The 17006-nt window shown below is 52.8% G+C and overlaps 1 protein-coding gene across 1 annotated transcript in view; it reads left to right on the forward strand.

Moving 5' to 3' along the window:
• Positions 1-17006, forward strand: part of KCNT1 (potassium sodium-activated channel subfamily T member 1) — a 208404-nt gene that overhangs the window by 38956 nt on the left and 152442 nt on the right. Inside the window, 1 exon segment of the mRNA XM_083161136.1 lies at positions 11599-11742. Within this exon segment, the coding sequence (XP_083017262.1) occupies positions 11599-11742 (144 nt within the window).

The following is a 17006-nucleotide window of genomic DNA, read 5'->3' on the forward strand; positions in this document are numbered from 1 at the left end:
AAGAGGCAGTGGAAGTCGCTGGACCACACTCCAATCGCTGACAATACGGTCGCTCAGCGACCATATTGCCAGCGATAAGTGCCCATGTGTAAGCACCTTTAGCCTCCTTTTTTCTAACAATCTTAACCTCTTTGTCGTCAAAGTTCCACTTATGTTTAAGAAGTTGGGAGGTATGCACAATGAGAAATATCGTTCATTATATCGTCCACATTCCTCACAGATCGCCATCTTCTACTTTGAAACTATGAGGAAATTCAGAAAACATGCTCGGCAAGGATTTGCTGAGGGTAGATTTGGAAAGCAGCGCTGTACATAACACGTTTTACCTTCCTAGCACAGCGCTTGGATCTGCCTCTGTGACAATCCAGCCTGTAAGCTCACCTGAGTGACACTATTGAGGCGGGTGTGGATCATTTGGTCTACAAGATTTTGGTCAACAAGCATTAGGTCGACATGCTGAAAGGTCGACATGGGTCTATGTCACCATGGGGTTAGGTCGACAGGTCATTAGATTATCATGGGATTAGGTCGACAGGTCATTAGTGCTACATGGGTCTACGTCGAAATGGGTTAGGTCGACAGGTCATAAGGTTGACACATGCATTAGGTCAACAATGAAAAGGTCGACATGGCGTTTTCACTGTTTTCTTTCAGCCAAATGTCGACACAGTCGACATGGACACTGAAACGTAGCATCGCGTCCCCATGCATGGCTCACTACGCTTAGCACACTATTTTATTCTCCCTCCACGCCCTAGTTGATGGTAGGGCATGAAATACCGCCTGTCGGCACATGTCGGCTCCTAAAACAGTCAAAAGCCTCATGTCGACCTTGCCCATGTCGACCTAATGCATGTGTCAACCTAATGACCTGTCGACCTAGACACATGTCCACCTAAAGCCATGTCGACCTAATGATCTGTCGACCTAGTCCCATGTCGACCATCATGCTGTAGACCAAATAACCGTATCCCTATTGAGGCCTGAGGCACTGGTTCACACTGTACCTCCCTCCAAATATATTTCACCCTTTTCTCAGGCACCCCCAGGTGTGTGCTGTAAGCAGCACCTCCTCCCCTCCCCCGTCCTCACATTAGATTGTTACTGACGGTGAGAGTGGGGCAGCTGTGCAATGAGGTGTTCAGTGTAGGGGAGGACAGGTCATTCTGAGCATGGAGGTTGTCAGGAAGATACTCGGAGAGGCGCTGGGGAAACGGTGAGTGGCCCTCAGTGGGCGCAGCGTTAATGCTTTGTTTTTCTAAATGTCTCTCAAATAACACAACAAACGTGTAGAAGGCAGCTGAGCCCTTGTGTTATGTGTGTAATTGGAGCTGACAGGCGTTGCCTGCACATGACCAGCGGCAGATGATGTTCTAGTGGTACTCTGGATCCGCGCAGAGGTCATGTGATAAAGACGTAGCGTAAACTAGGGTTGGCCAAACCAGTCTACAGAATGTGTGGTCTTGGAATGAATGCTGCCGTATGCTGTATGAATGAATGCTGTATGAAAATATGACCGTTAGTAATGACTGCACCTGTGCACCAGCTAGGTGGTCTGGGAGATGTGACAGTAATGACTACACCTGTGCACCAGCTACGTGGTCTGTGAAATGTGACAGCAGTAAAGACTGCATCTGTGAACCAGCTAGGTGGTCTAGAACACGTGACAGCTAGTAATGACTGCACCTGTGCACCAGCTAGGGGGTCTGGACAATGTGACAGCTAGTAATGACTGCACCATCAAGGTGGCCTGTGAAATGTGACAATAATAACTGCACCTGTGCACCAGATAGGTGGTCTGGAACATGTGACAGTTAGTAATGACTGCACCTGTGCACAAGCTAGGTGGTCTGTAAAAAGTTACAGTAATGACTGCACCTGTGCACCTGTGCCCCAGCTACAGCCCAGCCTGCGCGCACACACTGCCCACCCACCCGGACCAGCGGCCATTGCAAAGGGCAGCTCTTATTGAGAGTGCTGCCCTTTGTGCAAACTAAACATACTGTATGCGATCAGTATTGGTGGGATGTAGCCCTCTATCCTCACGTTCGTCCCCAGCACTAACCTGGCTTCCAGTGCCTCCTGTCTCTTATTTCCTAGTCCCTTTTTAGCTCCTTTGAATCGGCATGCTTCACTGGGCGCAGGCCATATGTCCCAGAGAGGAGATGCAGCCAGTCAGCTCGGAGGGCGGAGCTGAGCAATCGCGCTGATTAGACCCCACCCCCTTATGGTAAAATGCAGCGACTCCTGACTTTGCATAAAAGAGGTTCTAAAATGATTACATTTTGTGTTGTTTAGCCCCTCTTTAAGGCGTTGCAAGTCCCTGTATTATCTCCACAACCTGCCCACTTCACTAGTCTGTAGTGAAGCAGCAGAAATGTTCAGGATGCGGGAGATCTGCTTGATCATCCAGGAGTGCAGGGGATTACGCAGAATATTGGGAGTCTCCTGCAGCTTCCAGAAGGGGTTGGTTAGTATGGCACAGTGTGGCTCGTCCCCATGCCCTACCTCTAGCCCTCATCCAGTGATATGGCAGCTTACACTTCTTACCACTGGTGTGTCGTGTTGCTGTGTGTGTAACCTGTACAGCGGAAGCTCTGTGCGCCCTATGAAATAAAGGATAATTATACTTCATATGACATACTTGGGCAACTGGGGCTCCTTGTGTAACCAGACGTCTGAGCATTCAGGTACTTGTAGTTCCACACCAGCCGATAAGACATGAGATTGGTTCTCTGCAGTGATATAACAGTTGCTGGTACACACAAGGCTGCGTTCTGTAGGACTGATGCCAATGTCCTGGCACAAAGCAGGGGAATGAGACGCTCAGCTGGGAAAGACGCAGGGGTCAGCCTGCGCCAGCTGTCCATCTGCTGACGGCATCTGCCTGGGCTTCTCTCAGCAGTGCCACGCTCTTATATCTCCATGTATCGGTGACACAGCTGGCAGAGTGACAACGGGCAACTAGAGGGGGGGGCGAAGGATTCGAGGCTGTGATTTCTCTGTAAGAGAGAAATAGTATCTCCTGCAGGGCAGGAAGCTGTCAGTGAGTGGCGCGAGCTTGTGGTAACGTCACCGCACTGCAGACCTGTGCCCGATTCGCTGCCACAATACAGCACAGACGATGGGGCATTATATGTAACGGGCGCTACAGGGCACAGAAGGAGGTGGGAACATTGCAGCAAATACATTTGTTCAGGTATCTGTCTCCTTGGATCTGAGGACGGCAATGTCTAAGTAGAAGGTTAGTAAAGAGCCTTCCACACGCTGCCATAATGCTGTCAATGCCTTGCTCTTGCTCTAAGGGCCTGATTCGGACCGCTTGCTGGGCCGCAAGTGTTTGGAACACAGCGAGCAGGAAGTCGCCACCCCGCCGATCGAATGACCCCCGCCCCTATGCACGGCTGCGAACAGCCGCGCACAGGGGGGAAATAGCTCTCCATCAAATGATTTCGTCCTGCTCGCAGCACTGAGTAAGCCAGGACTCACTCAGCACTGCAAATTCTGTGGGGAGAAGAATGCCTCTGATGACATCATCAGCCCTCCTTGAAGGCCAGGGTACGTTTGAAAAACGCCGGCGGCACACCCCCAAACGGCCGCAGCCCATCTGAACGCGTCTGAATTGGCCCCATGCTGCACTGCACGTGGGGCAGATGTAACAGGTGCAGAGAGAGTTAGATTTGGGTGGGGGGTGTTTAAACTGATCTCTATATTGCAGTGTAAAAATAAAGCAGGCAGTATTTAACCTGCACAGAAACAATAAAACACCCAAATCGTATTCTCTCATTTTACATCAGCCACACCTGCAGTGCAGCATGGTTTTGTCCATTAGAGAGTGATTGTGCCTTGACGAGTGAATCAGAATAACCCCCAATGTGTATGAAGCACAGATATGAGGGGCAGCAGCCTATAATGGGGACTTTGGCTTCTCCATCTGGGGCTTAGTCATACAGGTGCCCCAGGGATGCTCAGACTTGGAATAGGAGGTGGATGATCAAACAGACATACAGTATAGACACATTACAGATTCCTATTGGTCTATGTGCTCGTACTTCATTATACATAGGAAGACTGAGAGGGATAAGGATGAGGGTGGGCATGTCCAAGAGGGATGAGGAGGAGGGTGATCACAGACATATAGACAAATTACAGCTTCAGGATAGACACATTAGATGTGCGTTGTAAGGTTAGACCACATCTTGACTCCAAGCCAGAGTATGTTTTACTGAAGTTAACATGATACAGGTGATAGAAGACAAACAGCAGTCAATATGATTTGGTGTCAGTCACTCCTGGGCCAAGCACTGTACAGCCGTACAGCATGGTGACGCTCCAGTAACAAAGTCACGGGCTTGTGCACATGCAGAACCTTTTATAGAGCCATGTAAACAACATGCACCTGCAGTCTAATCAACCTGACCTTTAAATCTGGTTAATCAGACGTGATGCTATTGTGGCTGATATATATGAGCGCAAATATATAAAAAATAATAACCTTTTGATACTACATTAATTTGTAAATATAATATATTACCATATACTGTATAAAACCACAAATCGAAGCCATAACCAGTTAAATAGCACACAAATAAAATGTCTCTTAGTAGACTTGTGCCTCATATGCTTGTGCTTCCCTGTAGTCCCCAGGGCCGGCAACAGAAATCTTGGGGCCCTGTACAATGATATTTCTGGGGCCCCCCACCTAATCTCAAATCCACACAACGCTCTTCTGCATGAGCCTTAAACTTTCGCTGCTCCAGATCCTGCTTTCAGGTGTGGACTTCTCTCATTCTCAGTCCTGCTGGCTTGGCTCCTGCTGCTGCTTCTTGCTGGCTCCGGCTGCTGCTGGCCTGTCACTTTCACAAAGAATGCTGAGCACTACGAGCAGGCAGGGCAGGTCTTTCGCAGAGTGCGGAACAGACGACCAGCGCAGTAAAAGTACTGGAGACAGAGACTGAGGCCACAGCACCAGCGCGGGTAAGGCTGTACGCCTGCCAAAAACAGATGGTGCACAGTAGACGGCCGGCCCACAAGGGTCACTGACAGGCCAGCTAGTACAGGCAGTGGCCATGCCCAGGGATGGAAGCTCTGGGGCCCTTCATATCTCTGGGGCCCATCACACTTGTCCCCCTTGACCCCCCCTGTCGCCTGCCCTGGTAGTCCCAGAGTCTCACCGTTATATTAGAACTGCAGCTGTCCGCTGTCATTTTCGGGGCTGTTTTGTCATGCACTTTACCAGCTGGTGTATGTAGTGTGGTCTTGTGGGGGCGGGAGAACGAGGCTACCAAAGTACCCCAGATGGGTTGTGTGGTCCTGTGTCCCGTGCGCTCATCTCCATTCTTGACAATTGGAATAAGTCGAGACCTGTGAGGGAGGACAGGTGGGTGGCCAGCGATGGGAGGGCAGGTGGGTGGGCAGCGGTGCGAGGGAGAGCCAGCGGTACTGTACTGGAGTGAAATGAGAGAGCTTGTTAGGAATGGACATTGGCAGATACCAGTATAACTTCCTCTGCCTAATGCTAAATCCAGCCCTGAACTTCTAATATCCTTATAATCTACAGAACAGGATCTACTGTATTATCCCTCTTGTGTATGCAGCAGATAATATAACTGCACCCCCTTAGTGGGTCATCAAGTGCCAGTTTGTATGTAACCCTCCCAGGGAGCTGCCAGGGGACTTCATGGCCAACCTCAAGTGTATGGGGGTCTTCTCCAGCATGGAGTGGATATAACACAATGATACAAACATTCGTGTCGGCTTTAGGCAGAACGTCGTCGACACAAGACCTACATCAGTAACACAAGAACATATTACATGTTGCAATGGCTGAAAGTGCCATGTGCATCCATCATTGTCGCCCCCCCCCCCCCCCATCTGAATCCGTGATCTCTACCTGCAGGGGGTTTCGCCAATGTAGTAAGTGCCCCCCAGACTCTCTCCCCAGTGATGGCAGCAGAGTAATGGGGGAGGATTTGCTAAACTTCTCACATAAACTACAAAGCTTCTATGTAATTGAGTTATTACATAATACATGAGGGCGGCATTTCCTGATTTCTCCATAAATATTATATGGAACGCCAGTTATTCTGCACCAATATCCTCCAGTTCTGTATTTATTAATCATCAGCAGCAGCTGCCATGTCTGCTGCGCCAATGTCACATCAAATGTCATGCATAAGAAATAACGCCATCTGGTGGCCAAATTATCATGAGGAACTGCGGAATGTTTCAATACCAATAAACTGGGGCTAAACCGTGCCTAAAATATTGGGGTTCTTCCTAATCACTCGGCAAGGCTCTGCCCTGTGGATAATAAAGTCCTCTCCAACTGCATGAGACTACATTGCTGTACAGGTGAGTGCCGAGGTGTAGTATACATACAGCCATGGCACCCACACCAAGCTCACGTCACAGCGCCCCCACCCCAACATTGTACGATGATAACCACCGTGGACAAAAACACACGATAGCTCCCACAGGGAAAAAAAACACACACATTGGGCCTAATTCAGCATCAGTCTCCCACACGCTTGGGGGACAGCACAGCACAGAGCAAGTCTGCTCTGATAGCATCACAGAAATGATGGCGAAGGCAGGAACAGGGCTGCCATGTTTTGGCTCGCAGCGACTGTGTCTGACGTCGCGCAGCCACTCCGAACCGCCCTGAAAATGGTCCAGACATGCCTGCTTTGTCCAGACGCCCTCTGAATGCTGCATCGCCCCCCCCCCCCACACACACTGTCAATCAAAATGTCAACGCATGCAACTGCAGTTTGAGCCTGCAACTATGTGCGCTGTAGCAGCTGCACACCCGCAGGAGTGTGGAAATCACCAAATGCCTATTTTTGCACTTCTACGATCAGTACTGAATCACCCTATTGACTCCAACGGGGAAAAAAACACATATTATTGGCCTACACAAAAAATTAGACCCCTAGATTCAATGATTGCTCCTACAGGAAAATAAAATAAAACCTTGATTTATTGACCCCCACAGCCATAAAAGATAATAACAAAGCAGCCCCCTAGAGAAGGCTGATCCCACCTGCAGGGACGTCACAGATAGCTGCAGAGCTAAGCACAGGAGAAAAGCCTACATTCCCTCTACTCCATACCAGTGAGTGTCTTCCTGCAGAGTCCAGACCAAGCCAGTGGGTTGTATCATGGTCCCATGCCCTACCTCCTCCGGGCCTTCATCACCGTCTTCGGCTGTTCTCACCTCCAACATCTCAACTTACTCAGTCCCTTATCTCCTTCCTCAGCCCCAGCCACCATCACCTTCCTCAGCCCCCATCACTCTCCTCAGCCCCAGCCACCATCACCTTCCTCGGCCCCAGCCAACATCACTTTCCTCAGCCACAGTCCCCATCACGTCCCTCAACCACACTTCCTCATCACCTCCCTCAGCCACAGTCCCCATCACCATCCTCAGCCACAGTCCCCACAGTGCCCATCACCTTCCTCAGCCACAGTGCCCATCACCTCCCTCAGCCACAGTCCCCATCACCATCCTCAGCCACAGTCCCCACAGTGCCCATCACCTTCCTCAGCCACAGTGCCCATCACCATCCTCAGCCACAGTCCCCCATCACCATCCTCAGCCACAGTCCCCCATCACCTTCCTCGGCCCCAGTCCCCCATCACCTTCCTCGGCCCCAGTCCCCCAGCACCATCCTCGGCCCCAGTCCCCCATCACCTTCCTCAGCCCCAGTCCCCCATCACCTTCCTCAGCCCCAGTCCCCCATCACCTTCCTCAGCCCAGACCCCCCCCATCACCTTCCTCAGCCCCCCCCCCCCCATCACCTTCCTCAGCCCAGCCCCCCCCATCACCTTCCTCGGCCACAGTCCCCATCACCTTCCTCGGCCACAGACCCCATCACCTTCCTCGGCCACAGTCCCCATCACCTTCCTCGGCCACAGTCCCCATCACCTTCCTCGGCCACAGTCCCCATCACCTTCCTCGGCCACAGTCCCCATCACCTTCCTCAGCCCAGACCCCCCCATCACCTTCCTCAGCCCCCCCCCCCATCACCTTCCTCGGCCACAGTCCCCATCACCTTCCTCGGCCACAGTCCCCATCACCTTCCTCGGCCACAGACCCCATCACCTTCCTCGGCCACAGTCCCCATCACCTTCCTCGGCCACAGTCCCCATCACCTTCCTCGGCCACAGTCCCCATCACCTTCCTCGGCCACAGTCCCCATCACCTTCCTCGGCCACAGTCCCCATCACCTTCCTCGGCCACAGTCCCCATCACCTTCCTCGGCCACAGTCCCCATCACCTTCCTCGGCCACAGTCCCCATCACCTTCCTCGGCCACAGTCCCCAACACCTTCCTCGGCCACAGTCCCCATCACCTTCCTCGGCCACAGTCCCCCCCCCCCCTCATCACCTTCCTCGGCCACAGTTCCCATCACCTTCCTTGGCCACAGTCCCCCCCCCCATCACCTTCCTCGGCCACAGTCCCCCCCCCCATCACCTTCCTCGGCCACAGACCCCATCACCTTCCTCGGCCACAGTCCCCATCACCTTCCTCGGCCACAGTCCCCATCACCTTCCTCGGCCACAGTCCCCATCACCTTCCTCGGCCACAGTCCCCATCACCTTCCTCGGCCACAGTCCCCATCACCTTCCTCGGCCACAGTCCCCATCACCTTCCTCGGCCACAGTCCCCATCACCTTCCTCGGCCACAGCCCCCATCACCTTCCTCGGCCACAGTCCCCATCACCTTCCTCGGCCACAGCCCCCATCACCTTCCTCGGCCACAGCCCCCAGCACCTTCCTCGGCCACAGTCCCCATCACCTTCCTCGGCCACAGTCCCCATCACCTTCCTCGGCCACAGTCCCCAGCACCATCCTCGGCCACAGTCCCCAGCACCATCCTCGGCCCCAGCACCTTCCTCGGCCCCAGCACCTTCCTCGGCCCCAGCACCTTCCTCGGCCCCAGCACCTTCCTCGGCCCCAGCACCATCCTCGGCCCCAGCACCATCCTCGGCCCAAGCTTCCATCACCTTCCTCAGCCACAGTCCCCACAGCCCCATCACCTTCCTCAGCCCAGCCCCCCCCCCCATCACCTTCCTCGGCCACAGTCCCCATCACCTTCCTCGGCCACAGTCCCCATCACCTTCCTCGGCCACAGTCCCCATCACCTTCCTCGGCCACAGTCCCCATCACCTTCCTCGGCCACAGTCCCCATCACCTTCCTCGGCCACAGTCCCCATCACCTTCCTCGGCCACAGTCCCCATCACCTTCCTTGGCCACAGTCCCCACCATCACCTTCCTCGGCCACAGTCCCCACCATCACCTTCCTCGGCCACAGTCCCCACCATCACCTTCCCCGGCCACAGTCCCCACCATCACCTTCCTCGGCCACAGTCCCCACCATCACCTTCCTCGGCCACAGTCCCCACCATCACCTTCCTCGGCCACAGTCCCCACCATCACCTTCCTCGGCCCCAGCACCTTCCTCGGCCCCAGCACCTTCCTCGGCCCCAGCACCTTCCTCGGCCCCAGCACCTTCCTCGGCCCCAGCACCATCCCAGGCCCCAGCACCATCCTCGGCCCCAGCACCATCCTCGGCCCCAGCACCATCCTCGGCCCCAGCACCATCCTCGGCCCCAGCACCATCCTCGGCCCCAGCCCCCAGCACCATCCTCGGCCCCAGCCCCCTGCACCATCCTCGGCCCCAGCCCCCAGCACCATCCCAGGCCCCAGCACCATCCCAGGCCCCAGCACCATCCCAGGCCCCAGCACCATCCCAGGCCCCAGCACCATCCTCGGCCCCAGCACCATCCTTGGCCCCAGCACCTTCCTCGGCCCCAGCCCCCTGCACCATCCTCGGCCCCAGCCCCCAGCACCATCCTCGGCCCCAGCCCCCAGCACCATCCTCGGCCACAGTCCCCACAGCCTCCATCACCTTCCTTGGCCACAGTCCCCACAGCCCCCATCACCTTCCTCTGCCCCAGCCCCCATCACCTTCCTCGGCCCCAGCCCCCATCACCTTCCTCGGCCACAGCCCCCATCACCTTCCTCGGCCACAGTCCCCACAGCCCCCTTCACCTTCCTCGGCCACAGTCCCCACAGCCCCCATCACCTTCCTCGGCCACAGCCCCCATCACCTTCCTCGTCCACAGTCCCCACAGCCCCCATCACCTTCCTCGTCCACAGTCCCCACAGCCCCCATCACCTTCCTCGTCCACAGTCCCCACAGCCCCCATCACCTTCCTCGGCCACAGTCCCCACAGCCCCCATCACCTTCCTCGGCCACAGTCCCCACAGCCCCCATCACCTTCCTCGACCACAGTCCCCACAGCCCCCATCACCTTCCTCGGCCACAGTCCCCACAGCCCCCATCACCTTCCTCGGCCACAGTCCCCACAGCCCCCATCACCTTCCTCGACCACAGTCCCCACAGCCCCCATCACCTTCCTCGGCCAGAGCCACCAACACCTTCCCCAGCCACCATCTCCTTCCTCGGCCCCAGCCACCATCACATTCCTCGCCCCAGCCCCCAGAACCATCCTCACCCTCAGCACCATCCTTGGCCCCAGCCCCTTCATCGGGCCCCATCCCCTTCCACAGCGCAGATGGAACAATGTATGGTGATGTGACCTGTGGCACCAAATTACTGCGCCACCAATTGTAGGCTACAAGGGAGATGCACTGTGAGTAAGGGTCCCACCTTATTGTCTCTCTGCATGGTGCAGCTTAGAGAAAGAGGGCTCCCTGGCCTGTAGGATGGGCTCCTGGCTGGCAGAGCCTGGCACCATGTCATCCTGATGTAAGGGAGGTGTCTTGTGGACAGGGTGAGGGGTGCCTGTGAGCTGGGCTCCTGGCTGGCAGAGCTGGCACCCTAATGGAATAGAGGTGTGTTGGGGAAGGGGTGCCTGCCTGTGAGATGGGTTCCTGACTGGCAGATCTGCCACCCTGATGTAAGGGAGGTGTGTTGGGGGTGGGTGAGGGGTGCACCCACCACACGGAAGGGGGTGTCTGTGAGATGGGCTCCTGGCTGGCAGAGCTGGCACCCTGATGTAAGGGAGGTGTGTTGGGGGGAGGGTGAGGGGTTCCCCCATCCCCAGATGGGGGGGTGTCTGTGAGATGGGTTCCTGGCTGGCAGAGCTGGCACCCTGATGTAAGGGAGGTGTGTTGGGGGGAGGGTGAGGGGTTCCCCTGTCCTTAGAAGGTTGGGTTTCTGTGAGATGGGTTCCTGGCTGGGGGGGCTGCCTGTGAGATGGGCTCCTGGCTGGCAGAGCTGACAGCCTGATGTAAGGGAGGTGTGTTGTGGGGTGGGTGAGGGGTTCCCCCGCCCCCAGTGGGGGGGGGGGTGTCTGTGAGATGGGTTCCTGGCTGGCAGAGCTGGCACCCTGATGTAAGGGAGGTGTGTTAGGATGAGGGGTGCCCCCGCCCCCAGAGGGGGGGGGGGGTGTCTGTGAGATGGGTTCCTGGCTGGCAGAGCTGGCACCCTGATGTAAGGGAGGTGTGTTAGGATGAGGGGTGCCCCCGCCCCCAGAGGGGGGTGCCTGTGTTGTGTATCTCTGTGTATACAATGTATCTCCCAGCAAACGTGCCCTCACCTCCTCCTTGTTCCCTCCTGCAGGCTGGCAGCGGACAGGACCGGGGTCATCCTAGACATCAGCACCCTGAGGATGAATGAGCTGGAGACCGAGGTGCCCCCTCTGCCGCCCCGATACCGCTTCCGAGACCTCCTGCTGGGGGACCAGACCTTCCAGAACGATGACAGGTGAGCGGGGGTAGCTCCTGCTGCGTGGACGGGGATGCTGGAGCTGTCCCTGGTGCTGACGCTGCGCGGGGCTGCCGGGGCTGCTATGTACTAGTACACTATGCTGATAGACTGACATATACATATATAGAGCACTGTGCATCCTTCTATACAGTACAGGGCACTGTGCAGCCTTCTATACAGTACAGAGCACTGTGCAGCCTTATATACAGTACAGAGCACTGTGCAGCCTTATATACAGTACAGAGCGCTGTGCAGCCTTATATACAGTACAGAGCGCTGTGCATCCTTATATACCGTACAGAGCGCTGTGCATCCTTATATACCGTACGTGGCACTGTGCATCCTTATATACAGTATGTGGCACTGTGCATCCTTATATACAGTATGTGGCACTGTGCATCCTTATATACAGTACGTGGCACTGTGCTTCCTTATATACAGTATGTGGCACTGTGTGCCCTTATATATAGTATAGAGCACTGTGTATCCTCCTGTACAGTACTTATATAGCCAGTGGTGTAAGTTCGTCCCAGTTGCCGGGAGGCAAAATAAATATTGCTTGCCCCCCCCCCAAACACACACAAAGCACCTTACAGTATATCATTATATGTATACATGCATGTGTATGATATCGATATTATGTTTAAATGTGATGTCTATGGTCCTGCTAGGAGGGGGAGCCAGCGACAGAAATTATATTGACAGCTTTCAATTAACGGATTCAAACTTGCAGGGGAGGAGAGGTGCCCCCTTGGGAGCAGGAGCCCGGCGGCAGATAACTCCATTGCCTCCCAGAGTTACACCTCTATATATAGCCATGTGTATTCTCCTGCACAGTACATATATAACCATGTGTATCTTCCTGTACAGTACTTATGTAGCCATGTGCATCCTCCTGTACAGTACTTATATACTGTATACTTGTGTAACCTCCTGCACAGTACTTGTATACTGTAGCTTTGTGTGTCCTCCTGCACAGTTCTTATATACAGTACTGTAACTTTGTGCATCCTCTTGTATAGCTGTATAGTGTTGCCTTGCACTGGTTGTATACTGGCAGCCCCTGCTGTGGGCTGATAGAGTGGTGACAGAGTGATCTTTCCTACTAGTGGGTGTGAGTAGGTACAATGTTACCACCATGGCAGTGTGATGTACCTGCTGGGGGCATGGAGCCCTGTAGCGGATATGTCATATCCATACTTTAGTCCTCTTCATTATACTGTGACCACAGCCAGATTAAGGGGGGACACAGGAGATACTGTACCTTGGGGCCCCCTGGCCTGAGCACAGTGACATCACTAGCTCTCCTGATTGCTGTCCCAGTGTGTAAGTAGTACAGGGGCTGCTGCTGTTCATGCATGGGACAAGACCGATGATACAGTAGATGTTATGTGTCTGTAAGTGACGTGTGGTGGTGGCTGTGAACAGAGACCCCACCACACTCCAAAGCCGCCACCTACCCTGCAGTCGCGGACACCCGACCCCCTGGCCACTGCCCACACACGGCCGCCACCAACAGCAGATCCCCCCCTGCAGGATCTGAAAACCACCCCTTCTACTGGGTACAGATCCGGATCGGATGCAGATCGTACGACCATCGTATGGTCGTCTCACGATCGTGATTGTTCTGGTGTGTACCCAGCATTACTCCCTGTCCCTCGCTGCGTCAGCCGTTGCGAATCAGTCACCGCACGTGCGCAGTGTGTCCCATGCATGTGCTGGAACGTGCGCTGTACTGTGTTGTGTTTGGGGCATGAGCTGTAGCTGACTGACGCAAAACATGACATCTGAGTGCACAGCACCGTGGCTGTAGGAGCTGCGGGTTATTACAGTAGTAACTTGTACAGCACCGTGACTGTATGCACTGCAGGTTATTACAGTAGTAACTTGTACAGCACCGTGACTGTAGGCACTGCGGGTTATTACAGTAGTAATTTGTAAAGCACCGTGACTGTATGCACTATGGGTTATTACAGTAGTAACTTGTACAGCACTGTGACTGTATGCACTGCAGGTTATTACAGTTGTAACTTGTACAGCACCGTGACTGTATGCACTGCAGGTTATTACAGTTGTAACTTGTACAGCACCGTGACTGTATGCACTATGGGTTATTACAGTAGTAACTTGTACAGCACTGTGACTGTATGCACTGCAGGTTATTACAGTTGTAACTTGTACAGCACCGTGACTGTAGGCACTGTGGGTTATTATAGTAGGAACTTGTACAGCACCGTGACTGCAGGCACTGTAGGTTATTATAGTAGGAACTTTTACAGCACCGTAACTGTAGGCACTGCGGGTTATTACAGTAGGGGCTTGTACAGCACCGTAACTGAAGGCACTCAGGTTATAACTTGTACAGCACCGTAACTGTAGGCACTGAGGGTTATTCTAGTAGGAACTTGTACAGCACCGTAACTGTAGGCACTGCGGGTTATAACAGTAGTGACTTGTACAGCACCGTGACTGCAGGCACTGCAGGTTATAACTTGTACAGCACCGTAACTGTAGGCACTGCAGGTTATTACTGTAGTAACTTGTACAGCACCGTAACTGTAGGCACTGTGGGTTATAACAGTAGTGACTTGTACAGCACCGTAACTGTAGGCACTGTAGGTTATAACAGTAGTGACTTGTACAGCACCGTAACTACAGGCACTGCGGATTATAACAGTAGTGACTGTTACAGCACCGTAACTGTATGCACTGCAGGTTATTATAGTAGGAACTTGTACAGCACCGTGACTGTAGGCACTGCGGGTTATTATAGTAGGAACTTGTACAGCACCATGACTGTAGGCACTGCGGGTTATAACAGTACTGACTTGTACAGCACCGTAACTGTAGGCACTGAGGGTTATTATAGTAGGAACTTGTACAGCACCGTGACTTTAGGCACTGAGGGTTATTAAAGTAGGAACTTGTACAGCACCGTGACTGTAGGCACTGCAGATTATTATAGTAGTAGCTTGTACAGCACCGTAACTATAGGCACTGAGGGTTATTATAGTAGGAACTTGTACAGCACCGTAACTGTAGGCACTGAGGGTTATTCTAGTAGGAACTTGTACAGCACCGTAACTGTAGGCACTGCGGGTTATAACAGTAGTGACTTGTACAGCACCATGACTGCAGGCACTGCAGGTTATAACTTGTACAGCACCGTAACTGTAGGCACTGCAGGTTATTACTGTAGTAACTTGTACAGCACCGTAACTGTAGGCACTGTGGGTTATAACAGTAGTGACTTGTACAGCACCATAACTGTAGGCACTGTGGGTTATAACAGTAGTGACTTGTACATCACCGTAACTACAGGCACTGCGGATTATAACAGTAGTGACTGATACAGCACCGTAACTGTATGCACTGCAGGTTATTATAGTAGGAACTTGTACAGCACCGTGACTGTAGGCACTGCGGGTTATTATAGTAGGAACTTGTACAGCACCATGACTGTAGGCACTGCGGGTTATTATAGTAGTAGCTTGTACAGCACCGTAACTATAGGCACTGCGGGTTATTATAGTAGGAACTTGTACAGCACCGTAACTGTAGGCAATGCGGGTTATAACATTAGTGACTTGTACAGCACCGTAACTATAGGCACTGTGGGTTATAACAGTAGTGACTTGTACAGCACCGTGACTGCAGGTTATAATTCGTACAGCACCGTGACTGTAGGCACTGCGGGTTATTATAGTAGGAACTTGTACAGCACCGTAACTGTAGGCACTGTGTGTTATAACAGTAGTGACTTGTACAGCACCGTGACTGCAGGTTATAACTTGTACAGGACCGTGACTGTAGGCACTGAGGGTTAGTATAGTAGGAACTTGTACAGCACCGTGACTTTAGGCACTGCAGGTTATTATAGTAGGAACTTGTACAGCACCGTGACTGTAGGCACTGAGGGTTATTATAGTAGTAGCTTGTACAGCACCGTAACTATAGGCACTGCGGGTTATAACATTAGTGACTTGTACAGCACCGTAACTATAGGCACTGTGGGTTATAACAGTAGTGACTTGTACAGCACCGTGACTGCAGGTTATAATTCGTACAGCACCGTGACTGTAGGCACTGCGGGTTATTATAGTAGGAACTTGTACAGCACCGTAACTGTAGGCACTGTGTGTTATAACAGTAGTGACTTGTACAGCACCGTGACTGCAGGTTATAACTTGTACAGGACAGTGACTGTAGGCACTGAGGGTTATTATAGTAGGAACTTGTACAGCACCGTGACTTTAGGCACTGCAGGTTATTATAGTAGGAACTTGTACAGCACCGTGACTGTAGGCACTGCGGGTTATTATAGTAGGAACTTGTACAGCACCGTAACTATAGGCACTGCGGGTTATAACAGTAGTGACTTGTACAGCACCGTGACTGCAGGTTATAACTTGTACAGGACCGTGACTGTAGGCACTGCGGGTTATTATAGTAGGAACTTGTACAGCACCGTAACTATAGGCACTGCGGGTTATAACAGTAGTGACTTGTACAGCACCGTGACTGCAGGTTATAACTTGTACAGGACCGTGACTGTAGGCACTGCGGGTTATTATAGTAGGAACTTGTACAGCACCGTAACTATAGGCACTGCGGGTTATAACAGTAGTGACTTGTACAGTACCGTGACTGCAGGTTATAACTTGTACAGCACTGCGGGTTATTCCGTCTTGTTAGTTACATTAGATGTGTAGTAAATTGTACAACGGCAAAAAGTTTTCTCCAGCAGAATGTAGAACAAATGGGTTCATTGTGGGGGACACGACGACTTTATGGTTCTACAGTGTCTAGATAAACAGTCAAAAGGTCGACATGAGTTGACATGAACAAGGGTCTACAAACAGACAATGAAGGTGCTGGGTTCTGTCTCTTCCCTCTGAGCAATGTCTGGTAGAAGGTCAATGTCTCTTTGGTAAATGTGCCCCAATGTCCGTCCTTCGTCGCTCCATAACATTACATGATATCACCGCGCAGTAACAGATCGCCGATGAGCAGACTCCCAGACAGGGTGGTGATCCGGAATCCATCGATTCCTGCCCTCTTATTGGCCGGCACCCAGGTTATATTTGGCGCTGACAACAGGACTCCTGTTTCAGGGTCACATAATAACAATATCATTCTTTTTATTTACCAGACATTTGTCTACAATGAAGCCACATTATTTTTATTATTATGAAGGTACGGATTGTGTATACAGTAAGACCATATTACGCTTCGGGTGACCCTGTTGCACTACACCGTAC

Source organism: Crinia signifera, chromosome 9 (assembly GCF_055691185.1).
Source record: "Crinia signifera chromosome 9, ASM5569118v1, whole genome shotgun sequence".
NCBI classification, from domain to species: Eukaryota; Metazoa; Chordata; class Amphibia; order Anura; family Myobatrachidae; genus Crinia; species Crinia signifera.